The sequence below is a fragment of the Dryas octopetala genome, chromosome 6, assembly GCF_963921425.1.
Source record: "Dryas octopetala chromosome 6, drDryOcto1.1, whole genome shotgun sequence".
Classification (NCBI taxonomy): domain Eukaryota; kingdom Viridiplantae; phylum Streptophyta; class Magnoliopsida; order Rosales; family Rosaceae; genus Dryas; species Dryas octopetala.
The window spans coordinates 20,500,878-20,517,984 of record NC_141371.1 but is presented as its reverse complement, the minus strand read 5'-3'; the positions used below and the strand labels follow the sequence as shown (position 1 = coordinate 20,517,984).

Here is a 17,107-nt window from a genome sequence, read left to right as displayed (position 1 = left end):
AAATAATAATTTAGGGTTTTAAAAAAAAAAAAAAAAATTTACTATAAGTGAATAAATTTTGCATCCAGCATCTGGTTACAATCTATCATTAATATAGGAGAAAAAAAAAATATTCAAGGGGGCAAACCCACCGAGGTCTGAGTAACATAATAAGCGGAACCTTCTTGATCTGCTTTCTACTTACAATGCTTAAGCGGATAAATATAACTAAAGGGAACAAATGAACAGGGGATTTAAAAATTAAATATTACGGCTTCAATATGACAATCAAATTAAAAAGGGACAGTTACATTTCTACAGCAGACCACATCTTTCTGTGCAGAGCATACATCAATTACAAAGAATCGTCACGATGCAAGGAAGGCACACTGTTTTCTTGCATGCTCTGGGATCAGCTTAACAAGCATCTCTGCAGGTACCCCCTTCAGTTCTATTCAATGACAGCAGCACCAACAAAAATTATCAGTTAGGCTTAGAAATCACAATAAAATCAAAAGTGAATGGTACAGTTCCGAAAATGCTTATTACCATGAGCCTTAAAGTTGAACAATGGGGGAAGGAAACGTCCATTTGGCAGGCGGGTGTTAAGATCACGCAACTCATCAAAGAAGGGATGAACTAAGGTCTCCAACTGCATTGAAAACATAACCATTTACAATAAATTTTTCAGGGCACAATGCACCATGCAAAGCTCAAGAAGATAGATTAGAAACTGGATCCTGATCAGAATCACTCTCTAAGGCATCCTAAAACAGAAAAATTGATAATTGAACTCATCAGAAGTACTCACAGCTGTACTTCGAAGGTTTGGAGAGTACTGTAGTAGCCTCGATACAAGATCCACAGCTTCGGGGGGCATGCGCTTGTGGAATATCTGATGATAAATGATGTACAAAAAGGATATTAGAATGAAATTTTCTGAGAGCTTTAATTAGGGGAAATTTAAACTCTGTAGTTACGGTTCATGCATTTTAGGGTGCATGCGATATGATATCTCATGTACCTTGTGCCAAGGATGAGCTTTAATTTGGGGAAATTTAAACTCTGTGTAGTTAGGGTTCATGCACTTTATTTCCTCCCTAGTTGGGGTACCTAAAACCTGCACGAGAATCACATAAATCATCATGAGACAAAAAAACTAAATGCAACTCAAAGGGAAGCAATATGAAGCAATCTAGATTTTCCTGGAGCTGCCAATAAAAAAAGACATGCCAACCAAGATTGTCTAGAAAGAGCCAGCAGTGTCAGAATGAATAGAATGCAAAGTTTTCAACCCATTCCAAGATAAGTATATATACAAATGTTCTATTCCTCATTATCCAACTGCATTTAAAGTTGAACAAATTCAAAGTTCACAATCACCTTGATGATTTCAACAAGCTGGTCTACTCCACTTTCGCCAGGAAATAGAGGCTGGCATAATAGGCATTACTTAGTTAGCACATATATGTGAGTCTAAAGATAAAGGAAACTCACATTAAAGAAGAACAACACCTACCTGTCCAAGCAGTAATTCTGCTAGAACACAGCCAGCAGACCAAATGTCAATGGCTGTGGTATACTCAGTTGCACCAAATATAAGTTCAGGTGCTCGATAGTACCTTGAACAGATGTAAGATATGTTGGGTTCCCCTCTTACCTGTCAAATGTACATCCAATTCAGTATTGTAAAATCATTAGCCAGAATGAGCATATTTAAAGAATGCTTGGATGCAGAAAACAAACCAAGACTTTTGCACTCCCGAAGTCACAGATTTTAAGCTGGTGAGTATGGGGATTGACCTGTTAGAATGTGGATAGACAATCAATTAACCTATGAAAACACTTCAATTAAAAACAAAGTACAATACATAGAAAATACCAGCATACCAACAAATTTTGAGGCTTTATGTCCCTGTGGCACACTCCAATACTATTGTGAATATAAGCAAGTGCTCTACAAATCTGAAAAAAGAGATAAAGAATTAGACGTAAGAGCTAGAAATATACAGCATTACCTATTTACTTTTCTGATAAATTGTAACAATTATGAAATATCTTAAAACATGTATTTCAATAGTGTGTAACAAAAGCCTTAAGAGAAACACAACTCATCTTCATTCATCGCCAGCAATGATATACAATACAAATAATATGTAAGGATATAAACAATTTAGAGATCCTTAGTAAAGAATAAAAATGTGACCAAACATACCTGGTAAAAATAAAGTTTAACATATATCAGTGGCATCCTCTGGTTCATCTTACTGTAGTGTTTGATCACCCTATGGACAGTCTCGGGGACATACTCAAGTACAAGGTTAAGGTATAGCTCATCCTTTTCAGTTGTCGAAAAGAAACAATGTTTAAGAGACACAATGTTTGGGTGATCTAGAAGACGCATGGTTTGCAACTCCCGATTCTTGTATCTCTTGTCTTGTAGAACCTTTTTAATGGCAACAGTTTCACCAGTTTCTAAACACTTAGCCTGCATAACAATTATAAAATAGCAATTCAGTGAAATGAATTCAAACAGAATCATTAAATCAAAATTAGGGATCACAAACAGATCATTGAAACAAATGCATTGAAAACCACACATCTGAAATGAGAAAAATTACCTGGAAAACCAATCCAAAAGATCCATGTCCAACAACACGCTCAGCCATATAGCTTATTGTCTACAGTCATTGAAAGTCAAATCATGTCATCATCAATTTAAAATACCACAAAATGCGACTGTACAAAAGGAAAGACCTAGAAAACATTATACCTGTTTTGGCTGGCCATTTTTTCCACCAATAGTTGTGACAATAATATGACCCGTCTCTGTTCCATTACCATCAACGACAGTTGCTTCCATTTCCTATAAAAGGAAACATATATATTACAGATTTCACAATCAATAAGAAATCACATAGAAATGACAAAGACTACCAACGCCAGAGGAATAAGTGGCATAACTTACCTTGTCATCCCTAAGTTTCATGTCATTCATTTCCTCAGGCAAACTACCAACGCCTACTGTATTACCCCTGGGGTCTCTTATTCCAGAAGCAGGAGCCACGCTCACGAAAGCCATAAGCTCAAGCAAAAATAACTGAGAAACTCGTCTGCTAGATTACCCTTCTCAGCTCAATAAAACAAATCAATAACTCACCTGCAGAAAATACATCAACCCATTAATGCATTTACACAATACAATTTATGTTAAAGCATTATGTCCCAACTGTTGAGAAATACAATAGAAAATGGCATGCTAAGATGTCCCATTATCAAATACACATAAACCAAAAATTTAAATTAGAGACCTTGACACACAGTTCCATAAACCAATAAGAAGTAAGCAAGCACCCTCAAAAAAAAAAAAAAAAAGGACTTTATGAGAAATCAAACGGATGCAGCACAAGGCTCTTATCTATAGTTCATAAATTTCAATTTCTGTCACTTTCCTGCACTCTCTTGCCAACCAAACATATCTCAAATACAAAGAACAGTAAACAGAAGGGAGAAATCAAAAGGGAAAAAAAAACACAAAGAGACAAAAAAGAAAAAACCCAGTTGGATTTGATTTACATGTACGTATAAAAACTAATCAGAGAAGGACAAAATTAAATTTTTGGCCCTAAGCATTGAAAAAAAATAAAAAATAAAAGTAGAAATAAAAGGCTAGAAGAAGAGGAATTTACCGATCGGGATCGGCGTGACGGTGTCATAACCCGTCGATCGATCGATTGGATGGATGTCAAAGTGTCAATGTGATTCTGATTCACTAGTACAACCGATTTTGGCTCTGGTTATTGTTATTGAAAGAAACAAAGAAAATGGAGAGAGAGAGAGCAAAGGAAAAGGGATGGATGAGGTTATGAGTGGGTTAATGGGTTTGGTGGGTTTGTCTTGATTTTGTGAGTTTGGTGAACAAGGAAGGAAGAGGGCAGTCAAAACTCAAAACACAAGAAGAGGAGAGGATGTGTTTTTAATACTAATGAATGATTGAATGAATAATGCATTGCATTGATCCATTGATCCATTGATGCATTGATGAATGAATGTGTATCTCTTTTTCTTTCTTTGCTTCTCTCTCCTCCCTTCCTCAACCCTCTCTCTCTCTCTCTTGTTGTTTCTTTTCAACTTTCAACAGTCCTCACGCCCTTTTTTGACCATTCAAACCCCCTGCCCCACTCCACCACTTTCAAATTTCTCTATTCCTCTTTATTAAACACACAATTATGATGGCTTTGGCAGTTGGAGACTTCTCTACTTCTCTCCTCTGCTATGACTTTTTCTTTCTCTCTCTTTAATAAATAAATTTAGAATTTTTTTCATATTTAGTACTTGAATTTTGACCATTGTTTTAATGTGGTACTTAAATTTTTATTTATTCCATTTGAGTACCTAAACTTTTATTTTGTGTCTAATAGGTATCAAAATAAATTTCTGTTAAAATTGTCAACAAAAGTTATGGACAATATAGTCACTTCAAAAAATTTATATTTTATTTTTAATTTTTAATTTTTTTTGTTTGTTGTGTGTTTTTTTTTTAATAATTTTAAACATATAAAGAAAATAATTAAAATATACTTTGACTATATTGCCCCTAATTTTTATTGACAATTTTAACAAAAATTCATTTTGGTACCTATTAGATACAAAATAAAAGTTTAGGTACTCAATTGAGACAAATAAAAGTTTAGGTACCACATTAAGATAAGGGTCAAAGTTTAGGTACTAAATATGAAATAAACTCATAAATTTATAAAACAAAACAAAAAAACCCATACAAGAAAAAAGCCAAAGCCCACAGAAGCAACCAGGCCTAAGTCATACCAGAATTTTACAAAGAAAAAGGCCCAAACTAAAGCTAGCAAATTGGCTAACAGCCTAACACCAACGCAGGCAAAAGTGAGCAACAAGCAAGCCAGCACCAGGAATAAGAGATAGGTAGCAGCATGGAATCCAACAACAAATTGGTTAACAATACCTAAAATGGACAATCTTATTTCTGGTCAAATATTCAAGAATAAATTATTTGGATATTTTCACTTTGTGTATCATTCCTCTCTAATAGAAATATTTAAACGCACTAAATGGTCTCACTAAAGAATTGCTTGAGAAGGTGCACACCCTGAAAAAGTCAAACTCTTCCTGTGGCTGGTACAGCTTGACTTGGGAACAAATCAATTCCTTTTGAATTTCAATTTAATCAAATAATTTTCAATATATGTTGCCTACGCCACTAACCATTTTGTTCTTCTTTTTTTTTTTTTTTTCTTCAACCAGCTAGTCTACATATCATAACTCTTTTTCTAGGTAGTAGGACTCCAAAGAATAAGTTTAACATGAAATTTGAGTTCTTGTATGCTTTTCATTCACAAACAATAGAGCATATATAAATAATTTGTGAGTTTTGTGTACATTTTATAGGATTTAAATAAAATCATCAAGTGCATATATAGTATTGTTTTGTGCTAATTCGATAGATTTATTTGTCATGTTGTTATCATGTTTTCATCTCTAGCCCAACTTTCCTTTCTCTTTGGGAGTTCAATCCATGCAACTTTTAAATCATGGCTCCCCCTCTACAAAAGTAATGCTCAGTTTTCTTATTTTGGTTAAATATGACTTCTTCGATCTTCAAATTCAATTTCCAAAATGCAAATAAGAGAAAAACCTCCAAGAACCATGTTTATTTTATTGGGCTCATTCATAGTACCTAGGAATTGAACCCGATCCTTTAATTATCTCCAATATTTTAAGCCTATTTTGAGAGGTAGATTCATTTGTATATCTGTTTGTGAACCAATATTGATTCTAGTGAGTTCAAACTCATTAGAATTAGACACACACACACAAAAAGAAAAGGTTGGAAAGGAGTAACTAACTGTGCATAAACAGAGTATTTAATCTTGTTGCTTTTACCATTTACCTTCTTTAATATTGTAACTTAAAATTGTCATACAAGCTAAACTCAAGCAAATTTGTGATATGTAACTAAGAATGATTGTGGAGCCACATAAAAGGGAAAATTTTCTAGCAGACAACATTTTATACAAACAACTTTTAACACTTAGATCTCTTAATAGGGTATGAATTCTCAACCCTTAATTTGGCTGCATCACATGCAAGTTTCCGCACTAGCCGTTGGTATTTTCGATGGAGAGAGCATAATTTTAAATACAAGAAAGAAGAGTCAAGATTTTTCACCAAAGACATAATATGAGCTTTGGTTTTGCCATCTGGTTGGCATACACTGTCACTTCTTTCCCATTCCCATAAAGTTGTTGTGTTTGTGTAGAAAAATCATGCATTAGAGCATCTCCAGTTCTTTTTTTATATTTTTTTTCAAATTTGAGGATAAATTAGGGAAAAAAGTTAAATTTGGAGAAGAGCTCTCCAGTGCTAAAGTTGAAATTTTCTCTAATTTTTTTTTTTTTTTTGGGTTTCTAGTCTAAAATTTGATTATTGGAGGTTTGATGAAAGTTTAAGAAGCTTCATTCATTCAACTTGATTTAGAAAAAAATTTTGGAAAATCTCAAATCTGGGGAGATTTTAGAGAATGATTGGAGCTGTGTTTTATATCATTTTCCCCCAATTTAAATTTGGGGAAATATTTAGGAAATGGCTGGAGATGCTCTTACTAATTAAAATAAGGCTTATTCGCACAATTTACTCCCTAAAACTATAACTTTGATTCACTTCACCCCTTGAAAGTTTAATGTTTCAACTTACCCCCTAAAAGTTTATCTCGTGTTCCACATTACCCGAAACTGTCACGTCTATCAATAGCACTGTTTGAATTGATGACTAAATTGTCCCGCCATGTAGACGCCACGTCATCGATTCACACAGAGGAATTAATAGACTTGACGATTTCAAGTTATGTGAAACATGAGATAAACTTTTAGGGGTAAAATATAACTTTAAACTTTTAGGAGATGAAGTAAGACAAAGTTATACTTTCAAGGGGTAAATGTACGAATAAACCTTAAAATAAAGGCACATTTACCTTTTGACCCACAAACTATAATGACATTTTCAAGTGGGTCTATAAATGTTTAAAAATTTTCAAGCATGCCCACAAACACATAGAAACTCTGAAAAATTGCCTTTTGTCAAGGGGTATGTCAAAGCTGCTCTTAAGTGTCAATGTAGACAATACTGACATGAATTTTTTTTTTTTAATAACATGTATGCCACGTGAAAAAAAAAAATCAATAAAAATCTCAAAGAATTTTAAAATATTAAAAACTTAAAATAAAAAAAAAACTTAAAAATAATGACACCCCACCCACATCTGCAAATACGCTCACCCCTCCAACCAGCCTCCACCCCCTCATTTCTTCCTCCTCCCTCCTCCTTTCTTCCTCCTCCCATCCTTCTTCACTCACCACATTCACACACCCTCAAGGTTGGGCTCATTGCAGCCTCAGTTTCAAAGAAGCCTTTTGAGGTGAAACTAGTGAACAACCTTGGAGTAGTAAAGAAAGATGAAGTGGGTCTTGTGTGTTTTTTAGTGGAGAGGTTAGAGAGCCATTGCTTGCCATTAGAGGTTGTGGCTCTTGATCTATTATATAATAATCTTTTTGCAATCAGGTAAAAGAAATTACAAATGCACCCAAAATTGACCGACACAAAAAAAAAAAAAAAAAAAAAAAATTGACTCGGTCGTTTCCTCAAACCCTGGGAGTAATCCCTTCTCCCCCAACCGTAGTTCCTTGTCACACACACGTGCTCGATCCGTCTTGATCCTCTTTTCCCCCGCCTCCTCAAATTCATCGTCACGGGCAACACCGACCTTGACCTGGCCAAGTGCCAGCATCGCATTTCTAGCGCCTCCAAGATCTTCGATCCCAATGCTGCTGACTTGGTCATGGGGTTTGTTCCTACATACTTTGTACAGAGTAGAACAACAACTCATTTTGTAACCTAAGGCTCGAGCACAATGCATAGAGTCCCGACTAAGGCTTGGACTCTTGACACAAGCTTGTAGTCTCGACTCATGCTCAGGCTCTCAACTCGTGCTCGGTCTCTTGACTAAGTTTTGGAGTCCCGACACTTACCAATGCTCGGGCACCACTGACGCTCGATGTTCTTCGGTCCTTGCTTTCTTATGGGTGACAACATCGTATCTATGTTAGAGTCTCTCCACGTGTACAAGTTGCATGGAAGGAGGCTGCATCCGTTGGTGTTCCTCCCAGGCAACACGTGGCACTTCCTCATGCAAAGGATGTCATAAGGGACATGTGTCAACACTAGACTAGTTTGCTTTCCCCCAAGCAAATGACGTCATCATGAATAGTATTATAAAAGGAGGTGCTTGCCATTATTAAAACGTACGAAAATCACTGACATCTATTGTTACTTTGCTTGACCTTTTATCCAATAGTGACTTGAGCATCGGAGGGTCTTCGGCCAATTCCACACCAATGTCATTCCCGCTCACTTCTTGTGTTCGCTTTTGCAGGGTGATTGGTAGCTGATGTGTCACTTTAGCATTGGACGTACAGTAAGACTTACTCCTTAGGCTTGACCTTATGCCAACGTGTCTCTTGCACATTGGAGGGTTATCCCAGTACCTTGGTCCGACGCAATGTGGACTGCTTAATTAACTATTTTTGAGCATCAACATGATTGTTTCTTGATGTGATAAGGAAGATTCTGGTTGCGAATCGGTATGTCAGAGATGGGTTTCAGGTTAGCAGAGGAGATTATGCTCTTGGTTCTAGATATGCGGCTTCGTTGATCCAGCGGGTCGAATTCGAGTTGAGATTGGAGATGACTTATTGGAGTTGAGGAGGAAAATAGTTGAGGATGATGAAGAAGAAGGGGTCGTGAGGTTGGTTTGCATAGGTGTTAGTAGGACGTAAAAGGAGTGGTGAGGGTGGGTTAGCATGGGAAAGATGAATAAGGAGATAAGATAAAAAAGGTGGGGGTGACGGTGGGTGAAGGAGGACCGGAAGAAGAAAAAAGGGGTAGGTGGCGGTGGAGTATGATGATAAGGATGAATGACTTTTGTATTTTTTTAGTTATTAGTTATTTATTTTTTTCAAATTTTTTTAGTTTTTAAAAATGTTTTGGTGAAATATTTTAATTTTTTTCCACGTGGCATACGTGTTAATTAAAAAATTAATGTCAGCATTGTCCACATTGGCCCTTCATAGAAACTTTGATGAACCCCTTGACAGTTGACAAGTTTTTCAAAATTTCTACTTGTTTGTGGAGGCGCTTAATTTTCTTACCGTTTATAGACTCACTTGATAAGACCATTATAGTTTGTAAGTCAAAGGTAATTGAGCCTAAAATAAAAGTAAAACCCCAATATAATTCTATATTTGCCAACCACGTATAGTCAATATTACATGTCTTTTTATGTCTTTTTCTTGGACACATTCATATCTCTTTGGACTTTATATTTATAAATTAGAAATCCTCATATTCAAAGTCAACTGTTCTTTGGGCAAAAAAAAAAAAAAAGTCAACTGTTCGGTATGAAAAAGAAAGTGAACTATTTTGTTAGCAAAAAGAAAAGTCAGCTGTTTTAAATTTTTTCTCTTTGTCTCCTTTTATCTGTTGATAAGTATGAGCTATCCCATCTTTAATGGCTGCTACATATAATCTATTTGCTTCTTCGAACATGCTATATGTCCCTATACTTTTTTTTAAGTAGTCTTTTCCAATTTATAAGGCATTTGTACTTTGAATTTTATAAAAAAAAATTAAAAAATTGAAAAGGAAAAAAATATATAAACTCTATTGATGTTATGTAAATTGAGAAATAAAAGTTAGAAAAAAAGTGTTGGGACAATTAGTATTTTCTTTTTCTTCTCACTTCACACCTCTTACTCACAGCATTTCTATTTTATTTTAATTTTTAAACAATTTATCACTACACACACGCCATTCATTTCAAAAATTCCCTCACTACACAAGAAAAAGCTAAAAACAGAAACGGAAAATAAAAGAAAATTAAAACAAGAACCGAAGACCCAATTCAGCTTATGCCACTCCGCCACCCCCTCCATCGGCGGTTTGGGCCTGATGACTCTACTTTCCTCTCTCTCTCTCTCTCTCTCTCTCTCTCTCTCTCTCTCTCTCTCTCTCTCCCAATTCGTCTATATCTACATCCATTGTTCTATGCTTCAATTCATTTCTTGGTCATATATATAGGTCCCTTCAAATGAGGTATACCTCATTTTAGCCATAATAATATATTACTTGTGAAACTCATTTTACATTGTAAATTAATTATTAGAGCTGCCTTTTCTAAATTCTAAGTCTCAATGCAAAAATCATTCTTACAAAAATTAGACAATAAGAAATTATTTAACAATTTGATTAAATAGTCATTATTTCAAGTGTTTACTGAAATCACCATATTCGTTTATTGATTACAATTAGATGTTTTAGTGGTTCTGATTTTATCTCTTTTCTTGCAAGGGTGATTATTGAATAGAGACTTTAAAAAAACTCGACAACTCTGACCATCAAATTACGATGCGAAATGAGCCCACAAATTAATAATATATACCTCATTTGAAGGGCCTTTTATATATATATATATATATATATATATATATACATATGCATACATACTGTTAATAGTTTACATAAACACATTGATAAGTACCTTATATATAATGAGAAAAGATTTGGGGCCTCAACTTTTGTGCCTTAATTTGTGTCTCAATTTGATATGCCAAAATTAATGGTACACGTCATTTTTTTTTCTTGATAATTATACACATCACTATTTATTTATAATATTAGATTAAAATCATTTTTATTGAAAAACTATCTTATCCCTCTAGACTCCAATTACCCAAATTTGTCTTACCCAATTTTCTCTTTCAATTTTTTCTCCCCAACCCTTCCAATCTCATAATCCTAATTCACCTTTCATCTTTTCTTGATTTTAACTTTTCATTTTGCTTATTTCATCTTTTTATATCATGTCTTATTTACTTTGTTTAATTAATTTTTTCATGTTTTTTTTTTTTTTTGTTGAGGTTGATATTTTCGTGTTAATTGCAATTGCAGTTAACCATATCTTGAATGTAATTGCAGGGAGGGGAAAAAAAGGTTGGGGTAGAAGTGGGGTGTTGGGTTAGGGAGGGAGGGAGAGAGAGAGAGAGAGAGAGAGAGAGAGAGAGAGAGAGAGAGAGAGAGAATTTCTAGATCCTCAAAATACAAGAAACTTATTACTCTATTAATTTGCTCAATTATTACAATGACTTCGTTCATCTGAAGAAATTACAATGAATTTTGAGAGAGAGAGAGAGAGAGAGAGAGAGAGAAGAAGAAGAAGAAGAAAAGGGCAGGGAAGAAGTGGGGGAGGGGGGGAGTGTGGAGGAAAGAATGATGATATATGGTGGAGGAAGAGGAAGAATGGTGGATGGTGGATGGTGTATTTTATATATTTATTTATTTTATTTATGATAAATAAAGACGGAACACATGGTGTATTTTATTTATTTATTTTATTCATGATAAATAAAGAGGGAACACATGGTGTAAATAAATAAATATTTATTTATATCATTATTCATTTGTTTAGTTTATAATTTAAATTTTTGTAAATTTATAAGAAAGGTTAAAATAGTATTTATTCAAAAATAATGTAATAAATGAATAATGATATATATTTAACTTAAAAAACATTTTAATTGGCATGACATTCTATGTCATTGTGGCACAAATTTGAAGCACCCTAGCATTACCGCAGATATATATCTGTGTATACATACATTGAGTATTTATGTATTTCTCTTTGACTCTCGTATTCACTTCTTTCATGATTCAATTGATTCATGTAGATCATCAATTCTAATGTTTTATATCAATATATACGTATATATCACTTTATTTAATTATGTTTCTGATTCATACAAAGAGAAATATGGTACGTCAAGTTCTCATGTTGTTAATATTAGAGAAATTTTAAGTTTAAATCTTCAATCTTCAGAAATATAGAAAAGAGGCGAGTTGTAAGAGTTTAACACGTTTTTCTTCTTGTTGATGCAAATTCTCGTAAGGTAGATGCAACAACTTAGAGATAGTGACCTGGCTGATCAGAAGCCTTGCCGGATGATGACGTGGATGTTGATTGAGATCTTCCTGTAAGAGAAACAAGATCAAAGGAGATGGACCGGTGTGGTACCAGCCAAACACGCTCCGATGATGAAGTCAGTGATGGTGTTTGATGATAGGTGAGGAAGAACAAAAGATGAATTTGGGAGAATAGGAAGAACAAGGCAAATGTTCTGGGTTTATTCTCAGCAAGTTGGGTATGTTCTTGGGTGAGTGTAAATTTTGGTAAGTGTTTGTCTGGTGAGGAGTTGATAGCTAGATTTTTTGGATTAATCCCCCCATTTGTGCATATATGGTGCCTTATATAGGCAAAGGAAGATTTGATGAGTAAGTTACCTGCATGTGAATGAATGGTTGCCAGAGACCCACGCGCTTGGTCAGAACTAGTTGCATGCACAGCTGCTCACCTCCTCAGTACTCAATGCTGCATTAAATGCTCCATTAAATGAAAGGTTGGAAGGTTCAGGCAAACTGCCCCAATGGTCATGGATGCAGGCTGGATATTCCATCTATCAGAGGATTTGTGTCAGGTGCATTTAAGCGTGGCGGTTCATCCCAACATGATCTTCCTGGGAATGGCGGCGGAGAGCCGAGCCGACCCGAACACATGTTCTTATGCGTATACAAGAAGCCCATGCGTGGTCGGATCGAACATGGGATTCCAGACCGAGCCGGTCCAGTAGATAGAGGTCCCTTCGAGCCCTAACTGGTCAGCGCCAGAACTCGAAAGGAGATTATCTCTGCGCCGAGCCGAGCCGAGCTGGGATGACCATGGAAAGATGAACACTCAATCCCCTGGAAGGTCATCGGTTCAGCTCGGACCGGGCATGGAGGACTCGGCATGGGGACCCGAGCTGAGCTGGCGGAGGAAGTGCTGAGCAGTGATGATGTGGAGGTCAAAGTCTGACCACTGAAAGTCAACTCCAGGGTTGGTTTTGACCAGCCACGTGTCGAGCCATGATTGGCTGTTTGGATCGGTGTGGGTTTTCCCACAAACAGGAGTCCCCCAGCTTCCGATCCGAGCGGACAGTGATGGATTGGAAGTTGAAGTGTGCCTTTCCCTGGGGAATGATACGTTGTTAGATCCGAACCGAAATGATATCGGGTTCCGATCCGAGCAGGCCAGTCTTCCCGAAGACCGAGCAAACGATGACTTGTATTTGGCCAAAATATCTTCGAGAGCAGGTGAAGAGACGTTTGGTTTCTGCATGGGGGAACGTAAGGGTCACATCATTTATGGGTATTTTGAACGTTTTGACAGGTGTCAAGATCTGGGATTTGAAGCGCCAAAAATGAAGGGTTGGGATCTGATTTGCATGGGGTATAAATGGCTATTTTCTCTCTCTTCTCCCTCACATTCTCAGTTTTTTCAAGCTTTCTCTCTGCAAAATCTCTCTCTCTCCCGCGAATCTCATTCTCTCTCCGCCAGTTGAGTGGTAGTCCGATCTCAGATCCGACCAAGTACGGTGATAGGCGAGGCGGTTCCGAGGGTATTGGGGGCGGAGACCTTGGGCGGAGGAAAACCAGTAAGTGATTCTCCTCACTTTTGAGTTTTTGCATTTTCGGGTTTTTGGGTGTGTGTTCTTGGCGTTCTTGAGAAAAGGTGCTTTTTGATCCAAAAAGGTAAGAGAGAGAGTGAGAAAGAGTGTTTGTCATGTCAACAACTGACTCGAGTGGTAGGCTCGGCTCGGGAGAGGCATTTGATGGGGAAAGTGACGCCGAGCTGAGCCGAAGCCCACCGGCGGGCGAGGCAAGTTGGGACGGTTTGTCCGAAGAATTAGACGAGGTCGGCTCGGCGCTGGATCGCAACCCAGGCGAGGAGCGCCGAGCTCGAGGGGACCAGGAAAACCCCGAAGTGTTGAGTTCCGACCGGGAACAAGGGGTGGCCGAAGGTGATGGCGAGGAACCTCTTGACGTCGAGCCGATCGCGACCATCCCGAGTAGACTCACCTCGGGCCCAAATGAAAGGGACAGGGGTCACGATGCGTCGACCTCGGCTCAGCAGGTGACGGGGAGTCCGATCGACCCGGACTTCTACGAGGAATTGGCGTGGAAGGCCGATCAGATCCCCAATGAGATGACCGAGTATCATCTCGGGGACTTAAGGGATAGGTACTCAGTTCCCGAATCCGTGCTGACGAGGTTGCCGATTGGGGGAGAGAAGCCGAGCCGACCTCCAAAAGGATGGGTGACAATGTACCCCGAGATGTTCGAGAACGGGGTTCGGCTTCCCCTGCACCCCTTCCTGCAGGACTGGCTTGCGACGATCGGCGCGGCGCCACACCAACTGAACCCAAACGTATACAGGATAATTTTGTCTATGCACATCTTGTGACACAAAGTGCACAAGTGTGTGCCAGACAAGGATCTCCTGTTCTGCAACTACGCGCTGAGGTCGAAGCAGAGCGAGCTCGGATTCTACAACCTCCAGGCGTATTCGGGGCCACTCTTCGGTGGGAATCCCTCCTCCCAGAAGACATGGAAGAAAAGATACTTCTTTGTCTCTGGGGATTGGGAGTTCGCCGATCCGAACAACTCCACCTCGGCTCGGGTCCCCAGAGCCTTTAGGATTCCAGGTGGGCATTGGACGTCTGGGGCCGATCCGAAGATAATTGTGTGTTTTGTGATAATTGTTTTCCTTTGTCTAACTCCTTTTGGTTTCGTCTTTGCAGTCAGTTGGGGCAAGTACAAACTGAGGGGCGAGCTCAAGGACCAGATCGCCGCGATCAGGGACTCACCAGCAGAGTACCTGTCCACAAAGTTCCTGCTCGGGGAGACCCAGATCAGGTCGAGGGGGATTTCCTGGTTTGTACCCAGGTGGAATCCGAGGGCGGAAAGAGGGATGAGTTCGGCAGATATGGAGGCTTGCCTAAGGAAGAAGACGGCGCGGAGCGTCCAGAGGAGGGCCGCGGGGCGGGCCCCTGCCGAGCCGGTCCAGGTTCCTGTCGCAGCGACAACTCAGCCCGGACCTTCTGTGCCGAGGTCGGCTCGGCAAGGAGAAAAGAGGAAGGCTCCCCAGACCGAGGTCCGGGTGGAGAAAAGAGCTCGGGCCGAGCCCAGTGGTCCCGGTGCCGAAGCGTCTGGCTCGGCACCCTTGAAGACGGTGGAAGTAGACCCTTCCATCGAGCCGTTCGTCACGGGCCTCAAGCGCGTGATGACGCCAAAGGTGCTGGAGGGGCTCTGGGCCGGTCAGGAGGAGCCGAGCTTCAGCCAAAAAGCTTTGAGCACATCCCGCCAAGCCATGTTGGTAAGTCTTTTTCACTTCGGATTATGTTTATCCACTCGGTTCGGATTAATAATTTTTTGTTATTTTTGCAGCTCGCCTTGAAGCAGTTTGAAGCTGCCCATGCCGCTGTCGAGGCCGAGGCAAAGATGGGGAGGCTTCGGGAGCGGAACCGGGAGCTCAGGGAGAGGCTGGCCGAGGCCGAGCAGGCGGTCAAGGCCGAGCGCGAGCAGTCGACGGATCTGCGGTCAAAGCTGGCCGAGAAAAAGGTGGAGGTCGCTCTGCTCGAGAAGGAGCTTCTGACCTCAGAGCAGAAAATTGCCGACCTGGGGCAATTTGCCGACCAGCTCCAACAGGATGTCGAGGAGGCCGAGCGAAGGGCGGTTGAGTCTCGGCGCCGGGCCGGGCTTCCGAGCGTCCAGGCGCTGGCTGATGCCCACTTCGAGGGGTATAAGGAGTTGCTGGAGGAGATCCGGTCCAAGAGGCCGGATTGGGATGTGTCCTTCCTCGGCGAGGGGGACACCCAGGAGAGTCAGCAAGAAGACCTTCCTCCCCCCGATCACCAAGCTACCGCCGAGGTGGTCGTGTCAGTGGCCGAGCCGACGCCGGAGGATCCTCCGCTGCCTGAATGCGAGCCGACCCCGATTCCTCCGATCCCCGAGTCCGATCCTAACGCTGAGATGCAGATCGGCGGGGTCGAGGTGGTGCAGCTCGGCGAGGAGACGCCTGAAGAGTCCATCGAGCCGATCCCGGAGAGGCCTGCCGAGCGATCCGCCTGAATCCAACTTGTATTTTTGTTTTTGTTTATTCCCGAGCCGATGTGTGGCTCGGGTTTGATGTATGTTTGAACAATTTTATTTATGTTTTTGAACCACTTGTTAATTTATTCAGTATTTTCTTTCTTAAACAAGTTGTTGTCAGTTCGGCTTGGACATGGAACTTAGAGACAAAAACAAGTAAAGATAGGTAAGAAAGATAATGAAAAAAAAACAAAACATTCATGCTAAAAACAAAGGCATATTGAGATCGGCTCGGCATACCGATCGCAATGAAATGAAATGAATAACTTGTCTTCGGATAAGCTTGATAAGCATGACGAAGATAAGCAGGAATTTAAAAACCCATTGATCCCAGATGGGCTCGGCATACCCATTGAGATGTTTAGGAATTTTGTTTTTGAGAAAAATATTCAAGCCTACTTTCAGATCGGCTCGGCATGCACGATGAAAGTTTTGGTTGGAGTGTATATTTTTCTTTTAGAAATATCCTGTTGAACGTTAGGACTGTAGAAAGTCGCTTCGGCTCGGACAGGGATTTTTATAGACCTGATAAGTCTGTACTATGTCGAGCATCGGGCCGAAAGTGGCGCGCCAGCTCGGCACGGGAGTTTATAGACCTGATGAGTCTGTAATATGCCGAGCATCGGGCCGAAAGTGGCGCGCCAGCTCGACACATGAGTTTATAGACCTGATGAGTGTGTAATATGCCGAGCGTCGGGCCGAAAGTGGCGCGCCAGCTCGACACATGAGTTTATAGACCTGATGAGTCTGTAATGTACCGAGCATCGGGCCGAAAATGGCACTTCGGCTCGGCACATGGGTTTATTATTATTTTTTTTCGAAGGAAACACTTAGATCTTTCCTCTTTGTTGAAAGTGTGTAGGAGTAGAGTCCCCAGTGTTTGCTTCGAAAAATAAGAAGAAGATGAGTCAAAATGTGTTCATCCTTTCATTGATTGGAACGAATGTTAGGTCGAACAGTCCCCGATCCTAACTACATTTTTACTGGTAATAAGTTTTCAAGTGTTCAGCGTTCCAGC

At 39.7% G+C, this 17,107-nt stretch overlaps 1 protein-coding gene across 1 annotated transcript; it reads right to left on the bottom strand.

Annotated features, from left to right (window-relative positions):
• Window positions 1–52: 52 nt before the first annotated feature.
• Window positions 53–4,133, bottom strand: LOC147283162 (glycogen synthase kinase-3 homolog MsK-3). Its single transcript, XM_086249320.1, has 13 exons — window positions 3,669–4,133; window positions 2,948–3,139; window positions 2,753–2,845; window positions 2,601–2,660; window positions 2,195–2,467; window positions 1,870–1,944; window positions 1,726–1,782; window positions 1,499–1,639; window positions 1,363–1,413; window positions 1,004–1,099; window positions 791–874; window positions 529–631; window positions 53–430 (listed from the first exon to the last, which is right to left on the bottom strand). The coding sequence occupies exons 2-13, from the start codon at window positions 3,059–3,061 to the stop codon at window positions 348–350; spliced, it is 1,230 nt and encodes a 409-aa protein (XP_086105446.1). The 5' UTR covers window positions 3,062–3,139; window positions 3,669–4,133; the 3' UTR covers window positions 53–347.
• Window positions 4,134–17,107: the final 12,974 nt, after the last annotated feature.